The following is a 23,244-nucleotide window of genomic DNA, read 5'->3' as shown; positions in this document are numbered from 1 at the left end:
CGGTGACAGGGCTCCATCCTCTTTCCAGTACACATACTTCCACATCTGAAAGCCTCCAAACCCAAGAAGACAAGACTGACTCGTCAACCAGAGAGAAGAAAAGTCTCAGGGAGTGGTGTGTGGTGAATGCAGTCACACCCACAAGCCAGATCAGGAAAGACGTTTCCAAACTGGGCTGCAGGGCCTGCTGCTTTCCCCAACACTGCCCTTGAAGGACGCATTTAGACAAATGTGTCTAATCTCCAGGAGGCCTGTGGCCTGGAGCACTCAAGGCCCACGACAGAATCGAACGATAAATGTGGCCGGAGTCCTCACCTTGTTTCCACAAAGTGCAGGATGTCCTCAGGTCTCAGGCACTTCTCCTGCTGGTAATACGCATGTGGCAGGAACTGAAACCTCAACTGGTACACCTGAAACTTGTCCTGTTTGTCTCCGATACAGAACGACTCCTGGACATCAATTTTCTCCAACACCTTGAACCAGATGGACAGAGAGAACCCAGCTTGCCTGATTCCCAGGGGACTGTGCATGACAAGTGGGTTTTGGGAAATCCAAGGGTTTAAGGGGTAAAAGCAGGGGCCACAGGCCAAGTCCCCAGAGAAACCCCACTAAGCTCTGCCAGTGTCAATCCTCAAGGGACAGGGGCCCACAGCCGGTAGGTCACCTCCAGAGATGGCCCAAGGCTGCAGGCAGCAGACTCCAGCAGGGCGGGTAAGCTACCGCAGGAAGCATTTTTAAGGCACTCGATAATGCTGCAGAACTGATGCTTACTCTTAAAGCTTACTGGTTCCTCCCTGCTTGGCACCTGGCAGAGAAAGCTTCTCCCTCATTTGTGGGAGTCTGAACAGTCAGCAAATTCTGTTCTTCACAGATGAAGATGCAGGAAAACAACACCACCCAGGGCACAGCCAGGTCCAAGAAACAATTACCTCCCCTAAGCATACTCTGGTGAGTTGCTTCTTCAGGCTTTTCACTCTCTTCAGTGCTTTCTTGGTGTTGAACACGGGCACGCTCATCATGGGCGTCTTGATGTTGGCACTCGCCACCATGAGGATCTCCCTCAACCTGTCACAGAACAAGGGCACATCTAATCACAAGAGGTACGCAGATTCCCTACTTGTGTGAGGCCTTTCTTAACAAGATTTTAGAGCTCTTCTGGGGTTAGAGAAGCCTGGGGATCTTGCAAGGAAATATGCTGGATCGGAAAGTCCCAGTTCTGGCCCCGTGAGTGACAGCAAGTGACACTCCTGTCAGTTTTTAGGACAGGCTAGTATTATTCTTGTTTCCTATCACCCGTGCCATGCCCACACTGGATGCTTACTAACAGCTTATGGAATGAGAGATGCGGGGATGGGTAACGTACAGGCACCATGATGCTCCTGGCCTTGCCCGTGAGCTCTGTCAGCTGACACGGCCTGCCTGCATGGTGGGCCCTGGCCTCCTCCCTTCCACAGATCGAGGACCCTGAGGGTAGGGAAGCTGAGGAACCCAAATCTCTCTGCTAGAAAGTGGCAGGGTCAGATATTGAATGCAAGTGGGTCTCCCACTCTTTCCTCTTTCCCAGTGGCCATGATCCTGCTGTAGATGAACACGCTTACCGGAAGGGCCACTGTGGGTCACAGTCTAGGTGAATGGTGCCCCCGGAGTTAGGCAACCAGGTGCATGGGGCTTGTTAACAACCTCCGTTCCTGAGTCCTGACCCCAGGAGTGTAACTTCGCAAACATCCCAGGTAGCTGATACAGGAGTTGGCAGAGGGATACAGAGATTCTAAGAGGCCTGGGCATGGATCCAGCCAGAGAAACCAGCTGGGCTCCACAAAGTCCAACCCTAATCCCCATTTTTGACGAGATGCCCACTTCCCTCCCCTCCACCCTCTCTCTCTCTCTCATTAAATGACTTCCTCCCCAGGAGTGGGCTTAGGACAGACCCCATCCTATGCACCCCTGCAGCCCCATACCTCGGGATGCCCAGGGTGACGTTCATCTCGCCTCTGCCAGCAAAGTGGAAGGTGTTCAGGGTCATCTGCGTGGAGGGCTCCCCAATGCTCTGGGCGGCCAGCAGGCCCACGGCCTCACCCGGGTCACACAGCGAGCGCTGCCACTTCAGCTGCAGCAGGGTCCTCAACCTGAAATGGGGTGGCGGAGTGGGGAGGGCACAGGTTAGGAGCGCGGACACCACCTGTCTGTTAGGAGCTGCGACGCCACCCAAAACCAGGGTCCACGGCACTATTAGCTTTCCCTCTTTCTGGACTTGTTTTTCCTAGGCAAATGATCCTTCTAATCCTTAAAATCCCTCTACTGACCCTGGGATGACCTAAATGACGCAGTACAGATCCCAGGTGGGTGACTGAAGCTCTAGATGTCCATGCTCGGACTATTCATGTTTGCCCTGAGGACGTCACGCGCCCACTCTGCAGCAGTCACCGTGAGCCCCCTGAGCAGTGAGGATTTCTGAGCCTGCTATTCACGTTTTCCTCTGTTAATTCTTTTTTCCCCACCTCCCACTCTACAAACTAGGAAGAGGTTCACCAAGCAATTATGGGGATATGGGGAGGAAAGGGGGCTGTTTGTTTTCTTAATTGGTGCAAACAGCTGCAGGCCACATGGGAAACGTGCAGGCAAGCAGCTTTGTGATTTATTAACCATTCTTCCTATGAAAGCTGGCTCTTTCAGAACAGCCACAGGAACACTGCATTACCCCAGCACATGCAACAAGGAAGGGGCTCAACCCAAGAAGGCTAAATGCACGCATGTATGAATGTAGACAAAGTGGTAATACTACATTTCTAAGCAAGTGGCTTTATTTTTTTAAAAGATTTTATTTATTTATTTGAGAAATCGAGAGAGAACATGAATTGGGGGGTGGGGCGGGAAGCGCAGAAGAGGGAGAAACAGGCTCCCCACTGAGCAGGGAGCCTGACACGGGGCTTGATCCCAGGACCCTGAGATCATGACCTGAACCGAAGACAGGCTTAACCAACTGAGCCACCCAGATGTCCCCTAAAGAAGTGCTTTTTACAAGTCAGACTTTTCTTGGGGGCACCTGGGTGGCTCAGTCAGTTGAGGACTGAACCCTTGATTTCAGCTCAGGTAGTGATCTCAGGGTCGTGAGATCGAGCCCTGTGTTGGGCTCCACACTCAGAGGGGAGTCTGCTTAACACTCTCTTCCTCTCCCTCTGCCTCTTCCCCCACTCACACGTGCGCTCTCACTCTCTAAATAAATAAATTAACTAAATCTTAAAAAAAAAAAGACTTTTCTCTAACCTGCTGTGTCATCTCTCCCAATTACTTCAAACCGGTGAGGTCTGGGTACTTATCAGGTTAGGTTACTTGACAGAAGAATACCTCCAGAACTTTGGAGTTTCACCCTGAGCTTGCTGCTTGTTAACAGGTCCCCTGTGAGAGCAACTGAGGCGGAATCGCCTCCCCCCTTGGCTCTGTGAACCCAAGTGATGCTCCCCAGGGCTAATCTCTCCCCACTCCTGATGCAGAACCCCCGGTCCTTCTGAAGGCAAATGGCCAGTGCCCTGAGCTGCATGGAGGCAGGTGAAGGGGGTAGGGGCATCAGGATCTTGCTCTTACAGGGAAAGCCCTGCTGGCATCTGTGAGAACCCGGAATGATTTATTCTGTCTGGGCCTCTCTGAGGCCTGACTAGAGAAACCACGTTAAGGGGCAAAGAGAGAGCCCTCTTCCTCCCCTCTAGTTCCTCCCCTCATGCGTTTGCCTTCACTCATTTGCCCTGACTGATTCCCATCTTCCACCTGCAGTCCCCCTCCTGGACCCTGTGAGTGTCATCAGGTGTAGGACGAGCGGCCAGGCCAGGGCCCATACCCATACCCTGGAGGTCTTCCAGCTCTGCAGGCTAGGCTTAGTGAGCTGAGTGGAAAGGATCCCCTGACTAGGGGACTGCTCCAATACGAACCCCACAGCAGGCCTTCCTTGGGGGCACTTGTGAGGTTTTAATCCAATGTGACTCGGTGCTGGTATATGGCTGGCTTCCCACCCACCTAGACCACACCATTTCCATACTTATTTATTTATTGGTGAACAAGTCCAAGTTGAGTACTGCATGTGGTCTTTCTTAAGACTTTGGCCTCCAAAGCTCAGAGGAACACTGGAGCCATCACATCCAACCCCTCATGAAAGGCTGAGCCATTCTTGATGTCACAGGGCCATGAATGATTTGCCCTGGGTCAGAGTTAGAAGCTGCTGAATGGTGAGCAGATTCCCTGCCTCTCAATTAGCCATGACCACCACACCAAGCTCGAGAGAGGTCATTTCTGCAAGCTCCCATCCAGCAGAGCATTTTCCTCTGTCTTGGGCCAGGCAGGGTGTCCACTCCTGCCTCCCTGCTCTTGCCTGTCCTGGAGCCCTCTGGGCCTGCAAGGTGCCCTTTCTGTTTCACTTCTCTCCCTCCTGCTGAAGACTCAAACCCAGGAGGCTGCCCTCCCTTCTGGAGGGGGTAAGGAAGCAGATTCTCCCTCTGCACATGCCCTTAACAAGTCAATGTCATTACCTGTCAAGAGAAAGCTCTGATTTCTCGTAACTCTTCTCTGCTTGAGATGCCCACTCGAGACTGTAGTCATCCATCTTTTTTTCAAATGTTTCTGACACCGATGCAAAGTAGATGTCTGGGCGCCAAACAGCCAGACTGGGGTCAGGACAAGGAGCTGCCTTCTTCTGGTATTTCCTTCGACTCTGCTCATCTAACTCACCCCACATGTTCAAGATCTGAAAGGAAGGACAGGCCTCACTCATATGGGAGGAAACCAGGAATGGGCTTGTCTTCCTGGGACATCCAGTAGGACAAGGAGGATCAAAGGCACTGGCTCCAAATAGAAGTAGGGGAAGGAGACAGAACCAGACCGCCCTGAGAAATCCATCTCAACATTCAGGACAGGGGTCAACAGAATCCATCCCAGCACGTACTGCCTGACCTCTGTGAGCTCTTCATCCTGGCCCATTCAAACACAGGCAGGGTGACCATGGAAAGTTACCATCCAAACTGGAATCCTTTTCGAGAAGAATGAGGAACTATCATTAACAATGCTAGGGTGAAAGGCAAAACCAGGACCTTCCTAGGCCAACCAGGACCTGTCTGTCCCTCATCCAGGCTTTCACACACTTGATGCCCCAAAGCTATCCCACAGCAACTGCTTCAAAGTGTCCCCCCACCCTGCCTCCTGGCTGCCAGCTGGGTTTGCCGAATGGGAGGCCCCAGCAGCAGAAGGGAAGATGGGCGGAGAGTGAAGCTGGGCATTTATCCCCCTCCCTCTCTAAGAAGCTTCTGAGTAGGCCAGGGCTCCCTACTGCCCACGCCACTCTCTCCCCTCCTGGTGCTCTCCGTTCCTGCCCACCTGGGGTGGGGAGGACCCAAGTTACCAGCCCGTTTCCCCAAACCCTGCCCACACCCTTGTAGAGTCCTCTCCTCAAATTCTTATTTGAGGAATTTGTTTCCATTTGTTTCCTAACAGTGAATAAAGCCAGACTATACTAGGACACCCACTATTAGGAAACTAACCTGTTTCCTCAATCCCTGACTGAGGCCTATATGCTCCACACACTGAGGACAAAGCCACCCCCCAAGTCACCTGGTGAGTCCCAAGGCTGCGGCCATTCTGGTTCCCACCCTCAAGGTTCAAGGCTTTCACAGCTGCCTGAATTCTCTGTGAATAATTCAAGAAGGCGCCTTTTCTCAGCAGGCCGTTGGAATGCTTGCTTTGCCATTTTTTGATGGCTCTGAAGTGACGGAGAGCTTTTTGGGGATCTGCTCTGGATAAAACTTCATGCAGATGCTTCGATTTCATTATCACCTAAACAAACACACACACAAACCACACACACAAGATCAAAGAGAGGAGCGCATGGCCCAAGAGCCACGTCACACAACTTCACAGGACCAAGATGGTCTGTGTGGGGGGCCCTCACAACGCCTCTCAGCAGGGCTGAGCACCCACTGCTAACCAGGACCCTCGCTCTGTATCCTGGACTTGGGAGCTGGTGGTTTTAGGAGCTGCAGGGAAAACAGGCAGGAGACCAGCACATTCAGAGCCCCTTCAGAACCTGGGGTTGGGGGGGCAGTCTCTAGAGAGAAAGGAGGAGAGGAAGTGATGGCCAAAGCTTTGGGACAGGCACCAGGATGGGAAGGAGCCAGCGCCGGAGTGCAACCTTCAACTCCGCCATCCGCTGCCTGGCCACGGCAGGTCACGACGGCTTCAGTATCGGACTGCACAACGGGGCGACGGGCATCTCTGAGGCAGTAAGGTACGGTATGAAAACCACCAGCCTGTGTGTCAGTGAGGCCTGCGTGCGAACCCAGGCTCTGCCACACACCAGCTAGGCGCGCGCGCTCCGCTCCTCGTTGCCTCCGCTGTCGGAGGGACAGGAGAGCACCTACTCCCCCAGGCTGTGGTGAGGATAAAAGCAGGCGGTATCCACAGTGCACTGCAGCTTGGGCCCAGCACGCAGCACCCCAGATGGTAGCTGGTGTTCCAGGGGCGCGCGTGCTCTCTGCCATCTCATGTGACGAGCGCCCCCAGAGTGGGTGTGAAAACGTCAAGTGCTTCAAAGCATCGAACGGGGCTTTATAACCCTTCCCCACCCTGCTGTGGAGCACTCACTCTCACCACACCGCGCAGCTCGGGGCCCCACCAGCCCTAGGCGCCGGGCTGGGCCTGCTACCTCATAGTTGCTGGCGAGGAAGGGGAACTGCTTGGGCTGCAGGAACTGCGTCTTGGGGACGTCCAGGCCGTCCTCCCCGTACAGGAACTGTACCACGCTGCCATCACTGTCGCGGACGGTCAGGTCATACTGGACGACCAGCCCCTCCAAGTGCTTGATGATGCACCTGTACGGAGACCAGGGCAGTGGACAGTGGAAAGGGGGACCGCTGCTGTGCAGGCAGCCGAGCGAGGCTCCCATGCCCCAGGCTCTGAGCTACAGCAGCTCTGGAACAGGGGCTGCACTTCCTCCTGGTTCCTTGGGAGGAGGAGGCTGCAGCCGTGTGACAGAGCCCCGCCGCCACTCCTGGGCCCTGGCTCTCGTGTCCAGCCCCCGCAGCTGGGGCTGCTGCCTGCCTTTCACCGTCCCGCATCAACCAGCTCCCCAAGGACAGAATCTTTAGGTCCACAAGGCAGGTAAGGCAGGAGGGCTGTCCGTCCACCCACCCAATGCTTCCCCACGTGGTTAGTCCAGAGATTTGCCAGGGAAACGAAGGGGACACTGGGAACTAAATGCTGATGTGCTAACCCTAACCTGGTGCCCCTTTTCCAGTGTTCCCAGTGGTCAGCTGTCTCCCTCAACCTCTCTCCCTGCTACCCGGTGCTGGCTCCTTAGCCTACTTCTGGCCATTCTGCCTCAGTCTCTTCCTGCCACCTTAACAGGAGGTTTTCTAGTTGCCACTGCTCCCCCAGGCTCCAAGGTTAGCACACCTCAGTGTTAGTCACCACCGTCTTCTTGGCACCCAGCCCAGGATCTGGCAAAGTCGGTGCTGAAAATGCCGGAGTGCTGGCTCTGCCCTCTGCTCTGCCCCTTGCCCACGGAGCTTTGGCTCTCAGCATTGGCTATGGCCCTGCAAGGCTGCATGTCCAGGCCTCTCCTGACCAGCAGGCCTTGTCAGGAGGTCTACTGCATGTGGCTACTTGAATATCCTGCTACTGACACCTCCCACCACCCACGTTTTCTCTCTCCTCTCTGTCCACCGTGCCCCTGTGCTGCCACTCAGGCCTGTGAGCTCAGCCAGGTCTATCTGCCGCCTCCCTGCCTCGTCTTCCTGCATTTCAGCCAGTGGCTCTGTCTTCGCCCCAGCTGCTTCTTCCTTTCCATCACCACCTTCGGGGGGGCAGGCTTCCGACGTCTGGCTGGAACTCCACCACAGCCGGGCTGGCCCCCTCCAATCCAACCTGCCCTGAAGCCCTGTATGTGACCTCTCCACCTCAACCCCCCACTGGCAGGTGGATCCTGCGGAGGCTTGTGCCCTTTGCCCCAGTGGCTGCCACTCTTCCAAGCAGGATCCCATACCTCCTCCTCCTTCCTGCACTGCATTTAATTGGTCTCAGGGACTCCCACCCCACAAAGGGATCCCCCAACGCCAGACTTATTTGGTCATTTGTTTTTTAGCTTTTTCTACGTTACACATGTATTGTTGAGTGGTTTAAGAAATGGGAGGTGGGGTGGTAACCCCTGCTCATGGAAGGAAATGGCCATGTGATCCATGCTCCTGAGAGGGGAACTCACCGAGCTGTACCGGCTCCCCACCAACCAGCCACCTAGGGTCGTCCACCCCAAACCCACCCTTCCCTTTCCTAGCCCAACCCTGTGGGCTGCAGCCTTGGGAGTCAGGGGGGAGGGGACCAAAGCACGGGATGCAGCTCTGGGGACTCTGGAACACAGAAGCAGGAGAGAGGACAGGGCTGGAGCAGAGAGGGAAACCTCTGAGGGCAGGATAGAGCAGCTCTCCTCCCTGTGCAGTAGTCACTCGAGTTCCCAGAGAACGGGACTTCACACCATGCCCGAGAGGCATGGGGATTTCTTGTTGCCATCTCCTCCATTTCCTACCACCACTTCTCCCAGCACAGGTTCTCTGGGTTCATGAAGAATGCTGGCCCAAACTCCCCAAGGTGAGCTTCCCCACATTGCACTCCAAGAGAGGGGAGGCTGGGGCATAGGGACCTGCCATCCTGTCCTGCCGGGCACTCTAGAGTTAGGCCTTGTTCCGTTTTAATTGTAATTCCCCCCCACCTGCCCCAACAGGCTAGTGACAGTGGCTACTTATTCCCTTTCCTCCCAGGGAGGATAGAAAACAAGCAGGTGTGGGCCGGGACACCCCGATGTGACACCTGCATCTGGAGAGACAGTAACACTAATTACACTCACAGGTAGGGCCCCTGGGCCTGGAACCCTCTCTGCACTGTCCCGGATGCTGAGCCCTCCTAGGGCAGAGGACGAGCTCCTCACTGCTCAAGGCCTTTCCCCGGATCCATAACTTCCCCTGGGGAAGCGAGGGGGGTGGGAATGATGCACCTGCAGAACACAGGAGCCCTCTGCATAAACCTCTGAGCTCACGCTCTACCAATCGGTTAGAAGGGGAAGAATATTCACTATTTTCTGTCTCAGGCCGCCCATGGCAGTTTTTAAAAAGTTTTTTCATCCAAAGGCACTGTAAGTGAACTGTCAATGACAATGTAAAAGATGACGGGGGTGACAGAGCAGGTGCTTTTTACCTTTGGAGATAGCCGGAGCGGCTGGTTTTCACAGCAGTGTCCACTAGACCCTCTCGCCCGGCCATGCAGTGAAAGAAGAACTCCTGTGGGAGAGGTGGGGCCAGGCCCCAGAGGCGCCAGTGAGGATGGGGCGCTTCCGGAAGCAGCCGTGTCTGAGCTCCTGCGGCCCCCGGCTCTGACGGGGCCCATTGGCCCGGAGACTTCGCCCTCCCCCGTGGCTGCCTGTCCTCCCTTGCCCGAGAGCACAGGGGCAAGCGGAGCCCGTGTACAGGAGCCGGGGGCTCTCCCGGCACTCGGGCATTCCACCCCATTTCCCACACCCCACTTTCCAAATGGAAACGGCACCAGGGCCTCATCACTCTTCCATTCAGCCCATATCCCTGAATTCTGCCCCCCACAGCGTCACCGGGGGCACAGTGCTTTCCAAACGTTTTCACTCACCCACCGTAAAGAATACACTTGCAGTAGTCCTCAGCAAATGTATATGCACACGTGCACATAGACAGAAAACTCAAACGAGAACTTTATGAAACTATTCCATCCCTTACTTGGTAATAAAACATCAAAGAAATGCCAGTCACTATCTATTACAGTGCTCTTATGATTCACTAGGGGCCACAACCAGAGTTCAAAAAGTTCTGGTCTAGATCCTCTCTCCTCCGTCCTTTGCCAGAGGCCATGGGTGATCACTGGAGAGCCCGTGTGGGACTGATGAGGTGCCCTCGAAGCAGTCGGTGGCCTTGAAACCAAGGGCCGGTCCTGTTCACAACCCGGTCTTAGTTGTGTGATCTTGCAGAGAGATGCGCTAACCAAGGAACAGAAGGTACTAACATCCAAAAAGCCATTTCTGACAAATATGAGGAGAAAATCTTTTTCTTAGGGGAGAAGTCTGCTGTTGACCAAGGAAGAACTAGACATTTGCACAGCTTCTCGATTTCCCCACTGGGAAGGAGGAGCCATGGGAGGTGCTCTTGGTGGGGGTTCGTGAAACCAATCTCTGTGACGTTCCTTTTGGCAACGGAGAGCACCCTGGTGAAGGGCATCCCCTTCTCTAGCTGCCTTCGAAGTAGCTGAGAAATGGTTTCGAGAGGGACAGGGCAAGAAAAGGTGGAGCTGGGATTGGTCTTATTCATCTTTTCATTTCTCAGCAAACACTGAGCACTACATGCCAGGCCTTGTAAAAGCTTGGGCATTACAATGGTGAACACAACAGGGTCCTCGGGGGTCATAGGGTCTTGTGAGTAAGCAACAAATGACTTGACATTTATTACTCAATAGTCCTTGCTCAAAGTTGTTGGTAAAGGTCATGGGCCTCCTACCATTGAGCCTGGCAATGAGAAGAGACACGAAGAAAACCCAAAATACATACAGGAGGCTTGATGCCAGTGAGGAATCTGCCAGTGACGAAACCGCCGGCCCTGGGGGTGAACTCATAAGGCTCAAAGCAGGGCAATGACTTGCCAGATGCCATCAAGGGGGGTCTCCGACCTTCCAATTCGATTTGGCCCAGCAGGCATGAGATCTGGAAGAAAGGAAGCCCAAAGCAAACTCAAGATCCACACGTGTGTTAAAGCTCTGTCCCGGCAGAGGAGGGAAGTCCTGCTCTAGAAGAAAAGCTGCGTGAAAACTGGTTTTTGGAAGGCCGACCTACATTTTCAAATGAACCAGAGGAGCTCATGATTCAAGAAAAGAACTGTGTTTTCCTTTTGTTGACTGATCAAGATCTGACATGTCTGGGGTCAGTTGTAAATGGGCTATGTTGGTAAAAGAAGCCGTGTTTCAGAATCATCACGTTCTACTTGGAAGGGACCGAAGGGCCCTAATGGAGAAACTGAGGCCTGCAAGAAAAAGGAATTTATTGTGATCCTTAAATTCTAAGGCCAAAAGAGAAAAAAAGCACCTAATATTCATGGGGGTGAGGGGACAGCCATGTGTCTGGATTTCACTTCAGTCAAGGGGGCTTCCTGATTGTGGTGTTCAGCCTTTTAAGCCCATTCCTGTATTGCTCTACACTCACCACGGTCCTCAGGACTTTCAGAAGAAATATTAACATCTGTGAACACGCTGCCACAGCACATCAACCATCTGAGGACGTAATGGGCCTCAAATCAGGGGTAAGAAACCTCTAGGAGGATGCCGATAATAGAACAACAAATGTAAAAAGCAGACCACGACAGGATCCCAGATAAGACTGGTGACACACACGCACACACTCATATCTGTGTTTGTTGCTAATATTGATGTGTTAACAGTGGTTACCTACTGTACCGATTTCTATATGCTTTTATATTTTGTAGTACTTGCCACAGTTTATATGGAATGTGGATCCTTTCAAAATCAGAAAGAAATCTGTTTTGTTTTTTTTTTATTTTTTTGACAGAGAGAGACATAGCAAGAGCAGGAACACAAGCAGGGGGAGCGGGAGAGGGAGAAGCAGGCTTCCTGCAGAGCAGGGAGCCCGATGTAGGACTCGATCCCAGGACCCTGGGATCATGACCTGAGCCGAAGGCAGACGCTTAACGACTGAGCCACCCAGGCGCCCCAGAAAGAAATCTGAAAATTGCCTCCTGCCATCACCCCACCCTTCTGGCAAACCAGCCAGCCCGCCTTTGCTCCCACCTGCATGGTGTTCACAGTTGAACCTTTGGCTCCAGACTGCACCATCATCTGCAAGTTGTTTTCCGGGAACGGTCTGTGCAGGCCAAATGGCATGCATGCCTGCAGATTAAATAAACACAGCAAGTCAGTGACTTCACTCCCTTTTGAAATCCCAAGGTAATCCCAAATCACAAGATAAACCCAGGATGCAGAAGCAATAAACTCAGACTATTTATCCAGAGATAAGTGCCAAATCCCACTCGAGGTAAGAAGTGTCATTTGGCAACGATCCTTTTGCTAGAACCCCTAGAGAGAAGTCCCCACAAGCTGCACTCTTCTGACAGCCTCTGCCAAGAAGCCTGAGGCTCTTGTCACTGGCAAATGGGAACAAAAAGGGAGAACCAGAGGGGCCAGCATATCCAGTTTGTGATCCCAGAAAGGAGCAGGTTAAAAAGAAAATCTGAGGTGTACCCCTATGAATCTGCCCAGCGGACATGGCCTCGGTTCCTGTACCCCTGGCAGTGAGGACCAGTGTCCGTGTCACACTCACATTTACCAACGTGCTGCCCAAGCACCACGTGGGAGCCTGGCCTTGGCTCCAAGGCCAGCAGACGTGAGCAAAGCCCTCTAGGTGGAGCCTGCGGAGACCCTGGCTCCCAGTCTATTTAAGCCCCTGCCTAGGGATGCAGAGACCCAGACCAACACAGGAGAGGTGTGGGGGGGGGTGTGGGGGGGGAAGAGAGGAGCCGGAGGGACAAGAAGCAATCCTGAGATGCTTCTCAGACAACGTCCCAGCGTTCTCAGTCAAGCCTGGAAGCTGAGCCTCCCAGTTCTCTGAGAGGTTCTGGAAAGGCTCCTCTGAAGAAAATCTCTCAAGGACAACGAGAGGTCTGCGGTCTTGGCAGTCTAAGGGAAGCTGAGAGCCAGTGAAGAGGACACCAGGCCAACGCTGACTCTTGTTGAGCACTGGCCTTGCCTCCCCCTCTCCTCTCCCCCAGCTCTAGGGCAAGAAGGTGCAGAGCCCAGGCTGTGGTCTTGGCCTGTCCAGGGACTTCCCTCTCCTTTCACAGTTGCACAAGAACCGGCTTAGTGGAAAAGTAGACAGGGACTCTGGAGAACTTCCAGAGTGCTCCCACCATGCCAAGAGTACGGTGTAGAATAGCTCCTTAACCTCTCAGCAACCCTGTGAGGTAGGTGCTCCTCATATCCCTACCTCCAGGAGAGTAAACCAAAGCACAGACTGATTATAACACTTGCCCAAAGTCACACAGCAAGTACATGGTCGAGCCAGGATTTGAACCCACACCTTCACCCCTGGCTCCGCTCTACAGCATGCAGCTGTGGTGTTTTTGGTCCTTCACTTTGCTCCTTCACTCAACAGCGGCCCCAGAGGAATTCTTCACTCCCCTTTGATGCAGTCACCCCCAAATACAAACATTTAAAAAGAAAAAGAAGTGCAAGGCATTCCCTCTCAGCATTAACTGGGCAAGAGAACGAAGCCCTTGGCTCTTCAAAAGGATGAATTCGACACATCCCACCTCACATCTCACCTAGTTAGCTGTCGAACAGCCAAAGCGCTCCACAGGGCCCCAAGTGAGAAGCAAAATGTAATTTTTTAAAAAACCAGCATTCAAAATGGTGGTGATAAGTGCACACACTGCTGGACTAACCTTGTTAATCTCATTGCTGTAATGGTTCACTTCCTCCTTGAACTTCAGATCAATCATGTTAAAATCCCTCTGGTCTTTGCCCAGATGGGCATCCTGCCATTTGCCTCGGACCTCATCACATGAAGCGGCTTCTGGCAGGTTTAATGCAGCCCTGACAGCCTAGGATGAGAAAAGGCACACGTCAGAGGCAGGAGCCATGGGAGGAGGGTGTGGGTTTTGTCCCGTGGGAGACCCGACCCTCTGCCGCAGGCTGTAGCCTCCCAGGCCCTCCTCACCCGCGGCCCGCAGTGGGTGGACTCTTCGATGACCCTGTGTCTCTTCACATCTGCCTTCGGCTTAACCAGAATGTCTTCCACCCCTGTGAAGTGAGACAGACAAGCGTGGGTGGGACCGGGCCTGACCTGTCCCTGTAACCTCACTAGTAAGAGACTGCCACCATCTCTGAAGTGCTTCTCACAGGCCGAGCATCCTAATCCCCATTTTACACATGGTCAAATGAAGGCTCAATCTTGATCTACCTGCCATACGTTACATGGGTAGCAAGTAAATCCAGGGCCAAGTCACAAACCTATGCTCTTAGCCAGCAGCTCTATGAACACACACTGGATGAATGGGCTAGGGGTGAAGACGAGGTTCCTGATGAAAAACGGGGAAGGAAGAGAGGGAGGGAAAGAACAGCCTGGTTTTGATTCCCAGAAGGCACACGTCACAGGGCCCCCGCTCTCTAGCTGTGAGTATGGGTGCGCAGGCACACACCTGAGTCTGGGTGACATTAACTATTTCTTGTCCATATGTGTGAGTGCTACTGGACTCTAGAAGTCCCTCAGCCAAGATCTGCATGGGAAGAAAAATCAATAGCTGCACTATTTAGAAGCTGAGCTAAAATATCTGGAATTCCCAATGCCACATCCTGGAGGCTTGAGGGGCCCTAAAGAACATGTACGAGCAGGAGGGGAAAGAGACAGTCCCTCTGCGAGGAAGCCGTCATCACAAAAGCGGGTGCTTCCATGGGGTCGGCTCTAGGCCTCCTTGCTGTCCTTTCACTGACCCCTGGCTGTAAAGGCTGGAGCAAAGGCGACTTCTCTAGCCCGCCCTTTCCCCAGAGCTGTGTCCAGCTTGGCCCTGCTCCCTTTCTCAGTCTTGTGGTCTCTGGAAGGCCTTTGCCCTCGGGGGTTGATTTCTCTTTGTACCATGGGCTAAGCAGAGCTGCAGGCATGGCTTGGTTTGTTGGCTGTGGTCCTCATCATGATCTGGGTGTGGCATCTTCCTCTACTTTTCATAAACTGTTCAAGGGCCCTCTTCACAATAAAGTGAAAACCAGGAAATAGCCTAAATGCTTAATTATAGGAGCTGGTTAAATAAACTGTGGTACCAGGACACAACTAGAATAATCTGTAGCCCCAGACCTGAGGATGTAGGCTTCTCTTAGGACATTTACAAAAGAACATTTGTAAATACATTCCGTAATGGGGAGGAAAAGATTACCAAACCATGTAGGGTAGGATCTCACTTTTTTCCGTATGTGTTTATATTGGCGGGTCTAGAAAGACACACATCAAATCAATATTAATGGTCATCTCTGATGACTGAATGCTGGGTGACTTTCAACTACTATCGTGTCTGTGCTTATTTTTACTTTTCCACAATTCACATATATCCTGTAACTACACAGGCCCCACTGCAGGCAGGTGAACAAGCCCCAGCTGAAGCAGGCCCGGGGACCCCACGGTGGGATGGCCACCGTGTCTGCACACGAGAAAGCCTGCAAAGCAGGGTCCTAGGAGTACTAAGAACTAGACAATTCCAACACTCGCTGTGGCTCATGCTCAACATGCAGCAGGTCACTTGCTCCTCACAGGAACACTGCAGAAGGGCTTAGAAAGTACCAGCACACTTGCCGTCTTTCTCAAGGCCAACTTGCTAGAATGGTGTGTGCTCATTTCCAGGGAGGAAAAAAGGCATTTCCTCTTCCTCTGTTAGGATCACCCCGAAGGTCTGCCCCAACATGCTGATGCCCCTGCTGTATGGGGAGGTGTGGGCAGTTCTGACATTAGGGAAGGCCTACTTGTGGAGGGCAGAGTGCCCAGGGCATTCTGGAAGCACACTTATATAGGAGAGAAGGGAGGTGGGTTCGAGGTTGAAAAATCAGTCTCAGGGACAGAAAACCACAGAGGCTAGGGTGGAGAATGGAATGGGGACTGAGGAGCGTGACAAAATGCTGGCTGGGGGGGAGGGGTGGCAAGCACAGAGAAGGACCAGGTCTGTGACGTGTTGTTGGCAGCCAAGAGAGGACATAGGTATAGAAGGAGCCTGTCCATCCCCCCAGAAGCTGCTAGTAGAGTCAGGGAGACATCCCAATGGGCGTGCTGGCCAGGAGAGAGGGGGGCCCCGGGACCACTTGTCTAGTACTCACCCAAGGTGAAACCTCTGTAGAGCTGAAGGTAGGCGGTGAAGAGGCGGGCCAGGCAGGTGAGAACCTTGCCGCTGGTCTCCCCGCCATAGATCTCATAGCAGCAGTGGACCAGGCCATAGGCGGAGCTCCCGTAGTGCGCCTTGTCCAGCACCCCACAGAGCAGCTCCCCTTCTCTGATGATCACCTGTGGAGGAGACAGCCACCAATGCTGGAATGGAGGTGACACCTCCTGTGTGAGCCACCCCCTCCTTTCTCTGTGTTTTATTTATGTTTTTTTTTTTTAAAGATTTTATTTATTTATTTGAGACAGAGAGAATAAGAGACAGAGAGCATGAGAGGGAGGAGGGTCAGAGGGAGAAGCAGACTCCCTGCCAAGCAGGGAGCCCGATGCGGGACTCGATCCCGGGACTCCAGGACCATGACCTGAGCCGAAGGCAGTCGCTTAACCAACTGAGCCACCCAGGCGCCCCTCTCTGTGTTTTATTAACCTTATTGTGTATGTCCCTCCACGGTAACCTGCTTCAAGTCCTGGATGGAAAGAAAGATGCAGGGAGTGACGAATCACTAAATTCTACTCCTGAAACTAATATTACGCTATACTGAATAGAATTATAAACACTTGAAATAAAAAAGAAAGATGTAGGGTATAAATGGAATACATTTTTATCTAAATAAAGGAAATGAGGACATAGACCAATATTTTTAAATTATTTTTTTCTAGGGACTATACCCCCCCACACACATGCACAAACATTTCGCTGTTTACATGTCCCCCTGCACCACAACCCCACCCATACTGACTTGAGGTCAACTACCCTTTTCAAGGACCTTGTGACTAGAAATGAGAGCATCTAGAGGATAAACTCCATAACCACGACGTTGGCCTAGGTGCTCCCTCCCTTGGACTCTAGAAGTAAGAACAACATAACCTTTCTAACATCTTTTAAAGAATTTTTTTTTTTTAATTTATTCATTTAAGACAGAGATACAGAGTGAGAGAGAGAGCCCGAGCAGTGGGGAGAGGCAGAGGAAGAGGGAGAAGCAGACTCCCCGCTGAGCAGGGAGCCCGATGTGGGGCTTGATCCCAGGACCTGGAGATCATGACCTGAGCCGAAGGCAGACACTTAGCCATCTGAGCCAGCCAGGCGCCCCAGCCTTTCTAACATCTTTTAAGGCATGTGTACTTTCCAAAGTTGGGTTAAAGCATCAGAAGCTAATTAAAGGAAGGATTGCTAGCCACATAATGTAGCATACATTAAGCATATGATCTCTAAAGGGAAAGACAAGTGGCAGCTTCAGTTCTAAATGGAATGTCTGCCAGACCTGTGACAAAGCACTTATGAGTTGGGGACTCAAGGCCTTGGAAGTCTTAGTGTGGGGCCCCCATCTTGCTCGCTTGCAGGAGTGCTCTGCCCCGAGGCCTGGTTCCTGAGGCATGGAGCCGGAAGGTGTGGAACCTCACAGCAGATCTGTGAGCTTGAGCCACTCAGGGGTCTCAAGGGAAAACACAGGTTCCGAATTTCCAAGTTTTGCAGAATTGAGTCCAGAGGCCTCCTGCTTCCCAAGTGGGTTGTGAGGTTTATATGGAGGGTCAAATGCTAAGCGATCAACTCTGACCCTTTCTAAAACTAAAGGGACACCACCTTGAGCATGACACCCTCTATTTTGAACCATGACACCTGATTCTTCCTTTCTCTGCGTCTGTTTTAAATCGATTTGTCTAAACCTGGGACTAGATGTCTCCGCACAGCTAGGCAGCCATACCTGGGACTCGCACATGGAGTCAGGGTTAAAGCCAGGAACAGGCCGAGGGGACTCCTGCACCCAGGCTTTGCCGTTGATCTTCGCCTTTCCCAACAAGCTCAGTGGGATGTGGTCCTCTGGGATTATGTTTATGAGCAGTGTTGACACAACCTGGAAAGAAAAAAAAGATAATGCTGATTGTGGGGAGAAAAGCTGAGGAGTTCCCTTTTAGGACCTCCTGTCCCTGTTCATCCTGAAAAGCCAGAAAACTCCACTCTGATGATCTGTGGGTGGAATAAGAAAAACAGACATTTCTACCTCTGTGAGACAAGTTGATCTCAGTTTTTTTTTCACTTACATGGCTTAGGAGGGGGCTTAGGAACAGAAATAAACATATACCATTAAGAACTTCACTGGCCGCAAACAATGAATCATGGAACACTACATCAAAAACTAATGATGTAATGTATGGTGATTAACATAACATAATAAAAGAAAAAAAGAAAAAAAAAAGAACTTCACTGGCATTCTTATGCCCTAAAATAATTTTTTTCTTTTTGAGAGCGAGCGAGCGAGAGAGCACATGAGCGGTAGGGAGGGGCAAGGGAGAGAGAGAAGCAGACCCCCCGCTAAGCAGGGAGTCCCACTCAGGGCTCAAACCCAGGACCCTGTGATCATGACCTGAGCTGAAGGCAGATGCTTAACCGACTGAGCCACCCAGGCACACCTCCTAAAATAATTCTTAAAGTGAACAATCTTCTAGACCTGAAGATTAAGTCCCTGAATAGAGCAAAGGAAGGAGAAGAAAAAAGTAAACTGCTATGGGGTCACAGCAGAGAAAGGTTTGAGTATGCAGTAAAAAAGTGAAAGCAACGACAGTGGGGTTGAGAGCTGGTGGGGGTCACAATGCTGCCCTCTGCCAGAGGTCAGCCCCAACATGGTGTCTGTGCCAGCACTGAGGCAAAGGTTGAAGAACACTCTTCAGAGGCATCCTTCTCTCATCTTCAGGCCACATCAAAATAGACAATTATTATACACAGTCAGCAACATCCTCCCAAATAGCTTTGACTGTCTGGTGGGTGCCAAGGAAGGAAAGGCTGCAGAGACTAAGAACTGAGGGGACGCCTGCAAGGCTCAGTCAATTAAGCGGCTGCCTTCGGCTCAGGTCATGATCCCGGGGTCCTGGGGTCGAGCCCCGCATTTGGCTCCCTGCTGGGCGGGAAAGCCTGCTTCTCCCTCTCCCACTCCCCCTGCTTGTGTTCCCTCTCTTGCTGTGTCTCTGTCAAATAAATAAATAAAATCTTTAAAAAAAAAAAAAAGAATTGACGACCCATAGAATGGGAGAAAATACTTGCAAAATATCTACGTATTACAGATCTAATAGCTAGGATATATAAAGAACTCCTAGAGCTCAACAATAAAAAGACAACAGCCCAATTACCAAATGGACAAAGGGCCTGAATAAATACTCCTCCAAAGAAGATAGTACAAATGGCTAGTAAGCAAATGAAAAAATGCTCACTATCCTTAGTCATTAGGTAAATACAAATCAAAATCACAATGAGATACCACTTCACACCCACTAAGATGAAAGAAAGAAAGAGAGATAGATAGAAAGAAAGAAAGAAAGAAAGAAAGAAAGAAAGAAAGAAAGAAAGAAAGAAAGAAAGAAAGGCATTGGTATGAATGTGGAGCAACTAGAATGCTCATGCATTGCTGGTAGGAATATAAAATGGTACAGCTGTTTTGGAAAACAGTTTGGTAGTTCCTCAAAAAAAGTTAAAAATAGCATTACCATATGACCCAGCAATTCCACTCTTAGCCAAGAGAACTGAAATACATATTCACACAAAAACTGGTACATGAATATACACAGCAGCTTTATTTATAATAATCACAGAGGGGAACAACCTAAATTATCCATTTATCAATTGACAAACAAAATGAGTATTTCTATACAGTGGAACATCATCCAGCCATAAAAAGGAATGAAGTACTGTTCATGCTACAACATGAGTGGATTTTGAAAGTATTATATTAACTAAAAGAAGCAAGTCACAAAAGGCTACATGTTGTATGATATCATGTACATGAAATGTCCAAAATAGGCAAATCCATAGAGACAGAAAGTGATTGCCTGGGAATGAGGGAGGGAGGAATTGGGACTGATGATAATAGGTACAGGGTTTCTTTTAGGGATGATGGAAATGTGCTGGAATTAACTAAGGTGATTGTTGTGCATCACAGCAGACATACTAAAAATCATTGAATTATACCCTTTTAAAAATCATAAATTTTATGTTAAGTATGAATCATATCTCAGTAAGAAAAACATAGGAGTCAGACAAGAGGATTTTAAGCCTCTTCCTGCAATAACATTCTAGAAATGTTTAATTTACTTTCTGGTCATAAACTATTACGCTAGGGAGAAAAGACCATCTGCAACGTTCTCTTAAACTGTGAAGGGTAGTATCTATGAGATACTGTGAGGCAGTATCTAGGAGAATTATAAATGAATTTTTTTTATACTAAGACTCTACTGAACTTTAAAAATGTTTTAAAAGTTAAAAGGATTTCTTAAAAAAAAGTTATGCAATGTATATACCCTTTGACTCAGCAATCACACTGCTAGGAACTCCTCTCAAATACAAACCACAAGAAGTGCACGAATATAATAAACATGAGTGGGTACTCACTACAGCACTAGGTAAAATAGTAAAAACCAGTTTACAATGTAAAAGTCTGCCAAAAGAAAGCCAGTTAAATCATCTATGGTATATCCACATCATTGGATACAACACAGAATGGGTTAAAAAATGACGTGGATCTACGTGTTCGGATACAGAATGAGCCCTACAATATGTCATTAAGTTAACTAAATACATCACAAAGCAATTTTTTTTTAAAAGATTTTCTTTTTTTTTTTTAAGATTTTTATTTATTTATTCATGAGAGACAGAGAGAGAGAGAGAGGCAGAGGGAGAAGCAGGCTCCCAAGGAGCAGGGAGCCCGATGTGGGACTCGATCCCAGGACCCTGGGATCATGACCTGAGCCGAAGGCAGACGCTTAACCATCTGAGCCACCCAGGCGCCCAAAGATTTTCTTTATTTATTTGACAGAGAGAGAGACACAGCAAGAGAGGGAACGCAAGCAGGGGGAGTGGGAGAGGGAGAAGCAGGCTTCCTGCTGAGCAGGGAGCCCGATGCGGGGCTCGATCCCAGGACCCCGGGATCATGACCCGAACTGAAGGCAGACGCTTAATGACTGAGCCACCCAGGAGCCCCATCACAAAGCAATTTTAAGAAAGGTCCTGCCTGTTAACCTAGCACATGAAGGCAGTTAAATGAACTTCCTGCCATATTCAGAGTGTGTCAGGGTGGTCCAAATTAAAAATACAGACTGCTTGAAAGAATGGAATTCCCTTTGGAAGGCCTGGTGGCTCATTCAAAGTAAGCCATGTTAAAAACCAGTCAAAAAGGTCCATGTACCTGGTGGTCAGGAAAATTCATGCCTCAGGTACGAGGACGTCATGAATACAGAGGTTTACAATATAAGCTCAAAAATGATTGTCAAATTTAATCATGATTCATGGTTCTCCTGAGCAGGTATAATATCCCATTCTTAATTACTTTCTATGAGAGTATGTGTGGACATGGAGAGTAGGGTTGGGGAAGGAGGGAATTTTTCCTTTTTCCTTTCACATTACTGTGTTTTTGTTTAACAATAAACTTCTGTTACTTCTACGGTTAAAAAGAATTTGAAAGGCAGTGATCTAATAACTGAATTCAGGAAGGTGAATTCAGGGACAATATACACAAATTAACTGTATTTCTACATCTCAATTGTAAATAATTAGAAAATTTAAGAAACAATACCATCTATAATAGCAATACCTAGAAATGAATTTAATGAAAGATGTACAAGACTTACATAACCAAAGGACATAATCCGTTCATAATTTGAAAGATTCAATATTGTAAATATGTTGATTCTCCCTAAAGTGATCTAAAGGTACAATGTAATCCCAATAAAAATCCTAGCAGGTATTATTTTTGTGGAAATTTACAAGCTAACTTTAAAATTTATATGGAAATATACAGGGCCAAGTATATTCAAGACAGTCTTGAATAACAAAGCTGGAGACTTTTACTATCAGAAATCAGTATTATAAAGCTACAATAATTAAGATAGTGTGGTATTGGTACAATGGAATCAAACAGACCAATGGAACTGAACAGAGTCCAGGGAGAGACCCACATGTATGTGACTAGTTGATTTATAACACAGGAGATACTAAAGAGAAGTGGAAAAATGCCGGTCTTTTCAACAAAGGATGTTATATTGACTGGACAGTCATATGGGGAAAAAAGGAATCCCCTACCTTATATCATACACACCCACAAATATCAACTCCAGGCAGACAAGTAGACCTAAGTGTGAGAGTAAAACAGTAAAGCTACTAGACAATAACACAGGGGAATACCTTTGTGCCCTCAGGACAGTCAGACTTTTATAGGTCTAGCCATGAATGGCAAATACTGGTGAATTATATTAATAAAATAGCTCTGATCATTAGAAAATAGCACTAGGTAAAAAGGCAAAAATTTGGCAATGGACGAACACAAAAATATATATAAAAAAAAAACTCTTCCCTATTAGTAAGAAAATGGCATGGAATAGAAAGCACTTCACAAATGATGACACCCTAATGGCCAATAAGCATATGAAGAGGTGCTCAACCTCACTTGTCATTAAGAAAATGCAAGTTAAGGGGCACCTGGGTGGCTCAGTCATTAAGCGTCTGCCTTCGGCTCAGGTCATGATCCCAGGGTCCTGGGATTGAGCCCCGCATCGGGCTTCCTGCTCCGCGGGAAGCCTGCTTCTCCCTCTCCCCCTGCTTGTGTTCCTTCTCTCGCTGTCTCTCTCTCTGTCAAATAAATAAATAAAATCTTAAAAAAAAACACAAAAAACCATAGATCTTATGATTGAGCAATTTGATTCCTTGGTATCTAGCCTACAAAAATGAATATATATGTTCAACAAAAGATATATACAAGAATGGTGATAGTAGCCCTATTTGTAATAGCCAAATGAAGACAAGCCACATGTCGTTCAAGAGTAAAAGGGTAAATATATGATGGTATAGTTACATAATGGAATACTATACAGCAATGAAAACGAATGAACTCCTATTATAGGATACCATGAATGACTTACATAGAGATATGACTGACCATTCCATTTATATAAAGTTCAAAAAAAAAAAAAGACAAAACGTACTTATAGTGTAGTGTTAGAAGTCAGATTAGGGGCTACCTTTGGGCAGGGGTAAAAATGGATAGGGGTCTGCAGGAGTCTTCTGGGAGTGCTGATGAGATTCTAACCTTCTGATCTGGGTGACACTTTACAAAGGTATATTCACTTTGTGAACATCCACTGAGCTGTACACTTGAGATGTGAAATGACAGGCAAATTCTTTTTCTTTATATGCTCTTTCAACAAATGCTGAGACCTCAGATTCTTAAAATGGAGAGAAAAGCACTCAAGAGGCCGCATGAAATGCCCTGGAGAAGGAGCCTAAGACTTAATTTTCTGGG

At 49.4% G+C, this 23,244-nt stretch overlaps 1 protein-coding gene across 3 annotated transcripts in view; it reads right to left on the bottom strand.

The window, feature by feature from the left end:
- POLR1A (RNA polymerase I subunit A) overlaps positions 1–23,244 on the bottom strand; it is a 76,065-nt gene that overhangs the window by 14,446 nt on the left and 38,375 nt on the right. For 2 of the 3 annotated variants that reach the window (XR_010405558.1, XM_045884610.3), the window contains exons 15-27: positions 17,668–17,817; positions 15,904–16,087; positions 13,766–13,848; positions 13,491–13,649; positions 11,842–11,940; positions 10,592–10,744; positions 9,223–9,305; positions 6,683–6,848; positions 5,593–5,814; positions 4,518–4,732; positions 1,959–2,126; positions 930–1,065; positions 316–473 (exon numbers count right to left, since the gene is read on the bottom strand). Coding sequence is in view for 2 of the 3 variants with exons in the window: in XM_045884610.3 (XP_045740566.1) it covers positions 316–473; positions 930–1,065; positions 1,959–2,126; positions 4,518–4,732; positions 5,593–5,814; positions 6,683–6,848; positions 9,223–9,305; positions 10,592–10,744; positions 11,842–11,940; positions 13,491–13,649; positions 13,766–13,848; positions 15,904–16,087; positions 17,668–17,817 (1,976 nt within the window). In the remaining variant the exon portion in view is untranslated. The remainder of the gene's footprint in view (positions 1–315; positions 474–929; positions 1,066–1,958; positions 2,127–4,517; positions 4,733–5,592; positions 5,815–6,682; positions 6,849–9,222; positions 9,306–10,591; positions 10,745–11,841; positions 11,941–13,490; positions 13,650–13,765; positions 13,849–15,903; positions 16,088–17,667; positions 17,818–23,244) is intronic. The other variant, XM_045884611.3, reaches the window with a different exon arrangement.

This window comes from Mirounga angustirostris, unplaced genomic scaffold (assembly GCF_029215605.1).
Source record: "Mirounga angustirostris isolate CCGP_5_RB_7025 unplaced genomic scaffold, mMirAng1.0.hap1 SCAF_10, whole genome shotgun sequence".
NCBI classification, from domain to species: domain Eukaryota; kingdom Metazoa; phylum Chordata; class Mammalia; order Carnivora; family Phocidae; genus Mirounga; species Mirounga angustirostris.
The sequence above is the reverse complement of the archived record's forward strand: the minus strand, read 5'-3'. Positions and strand labels throughout refer to the sequence as shown.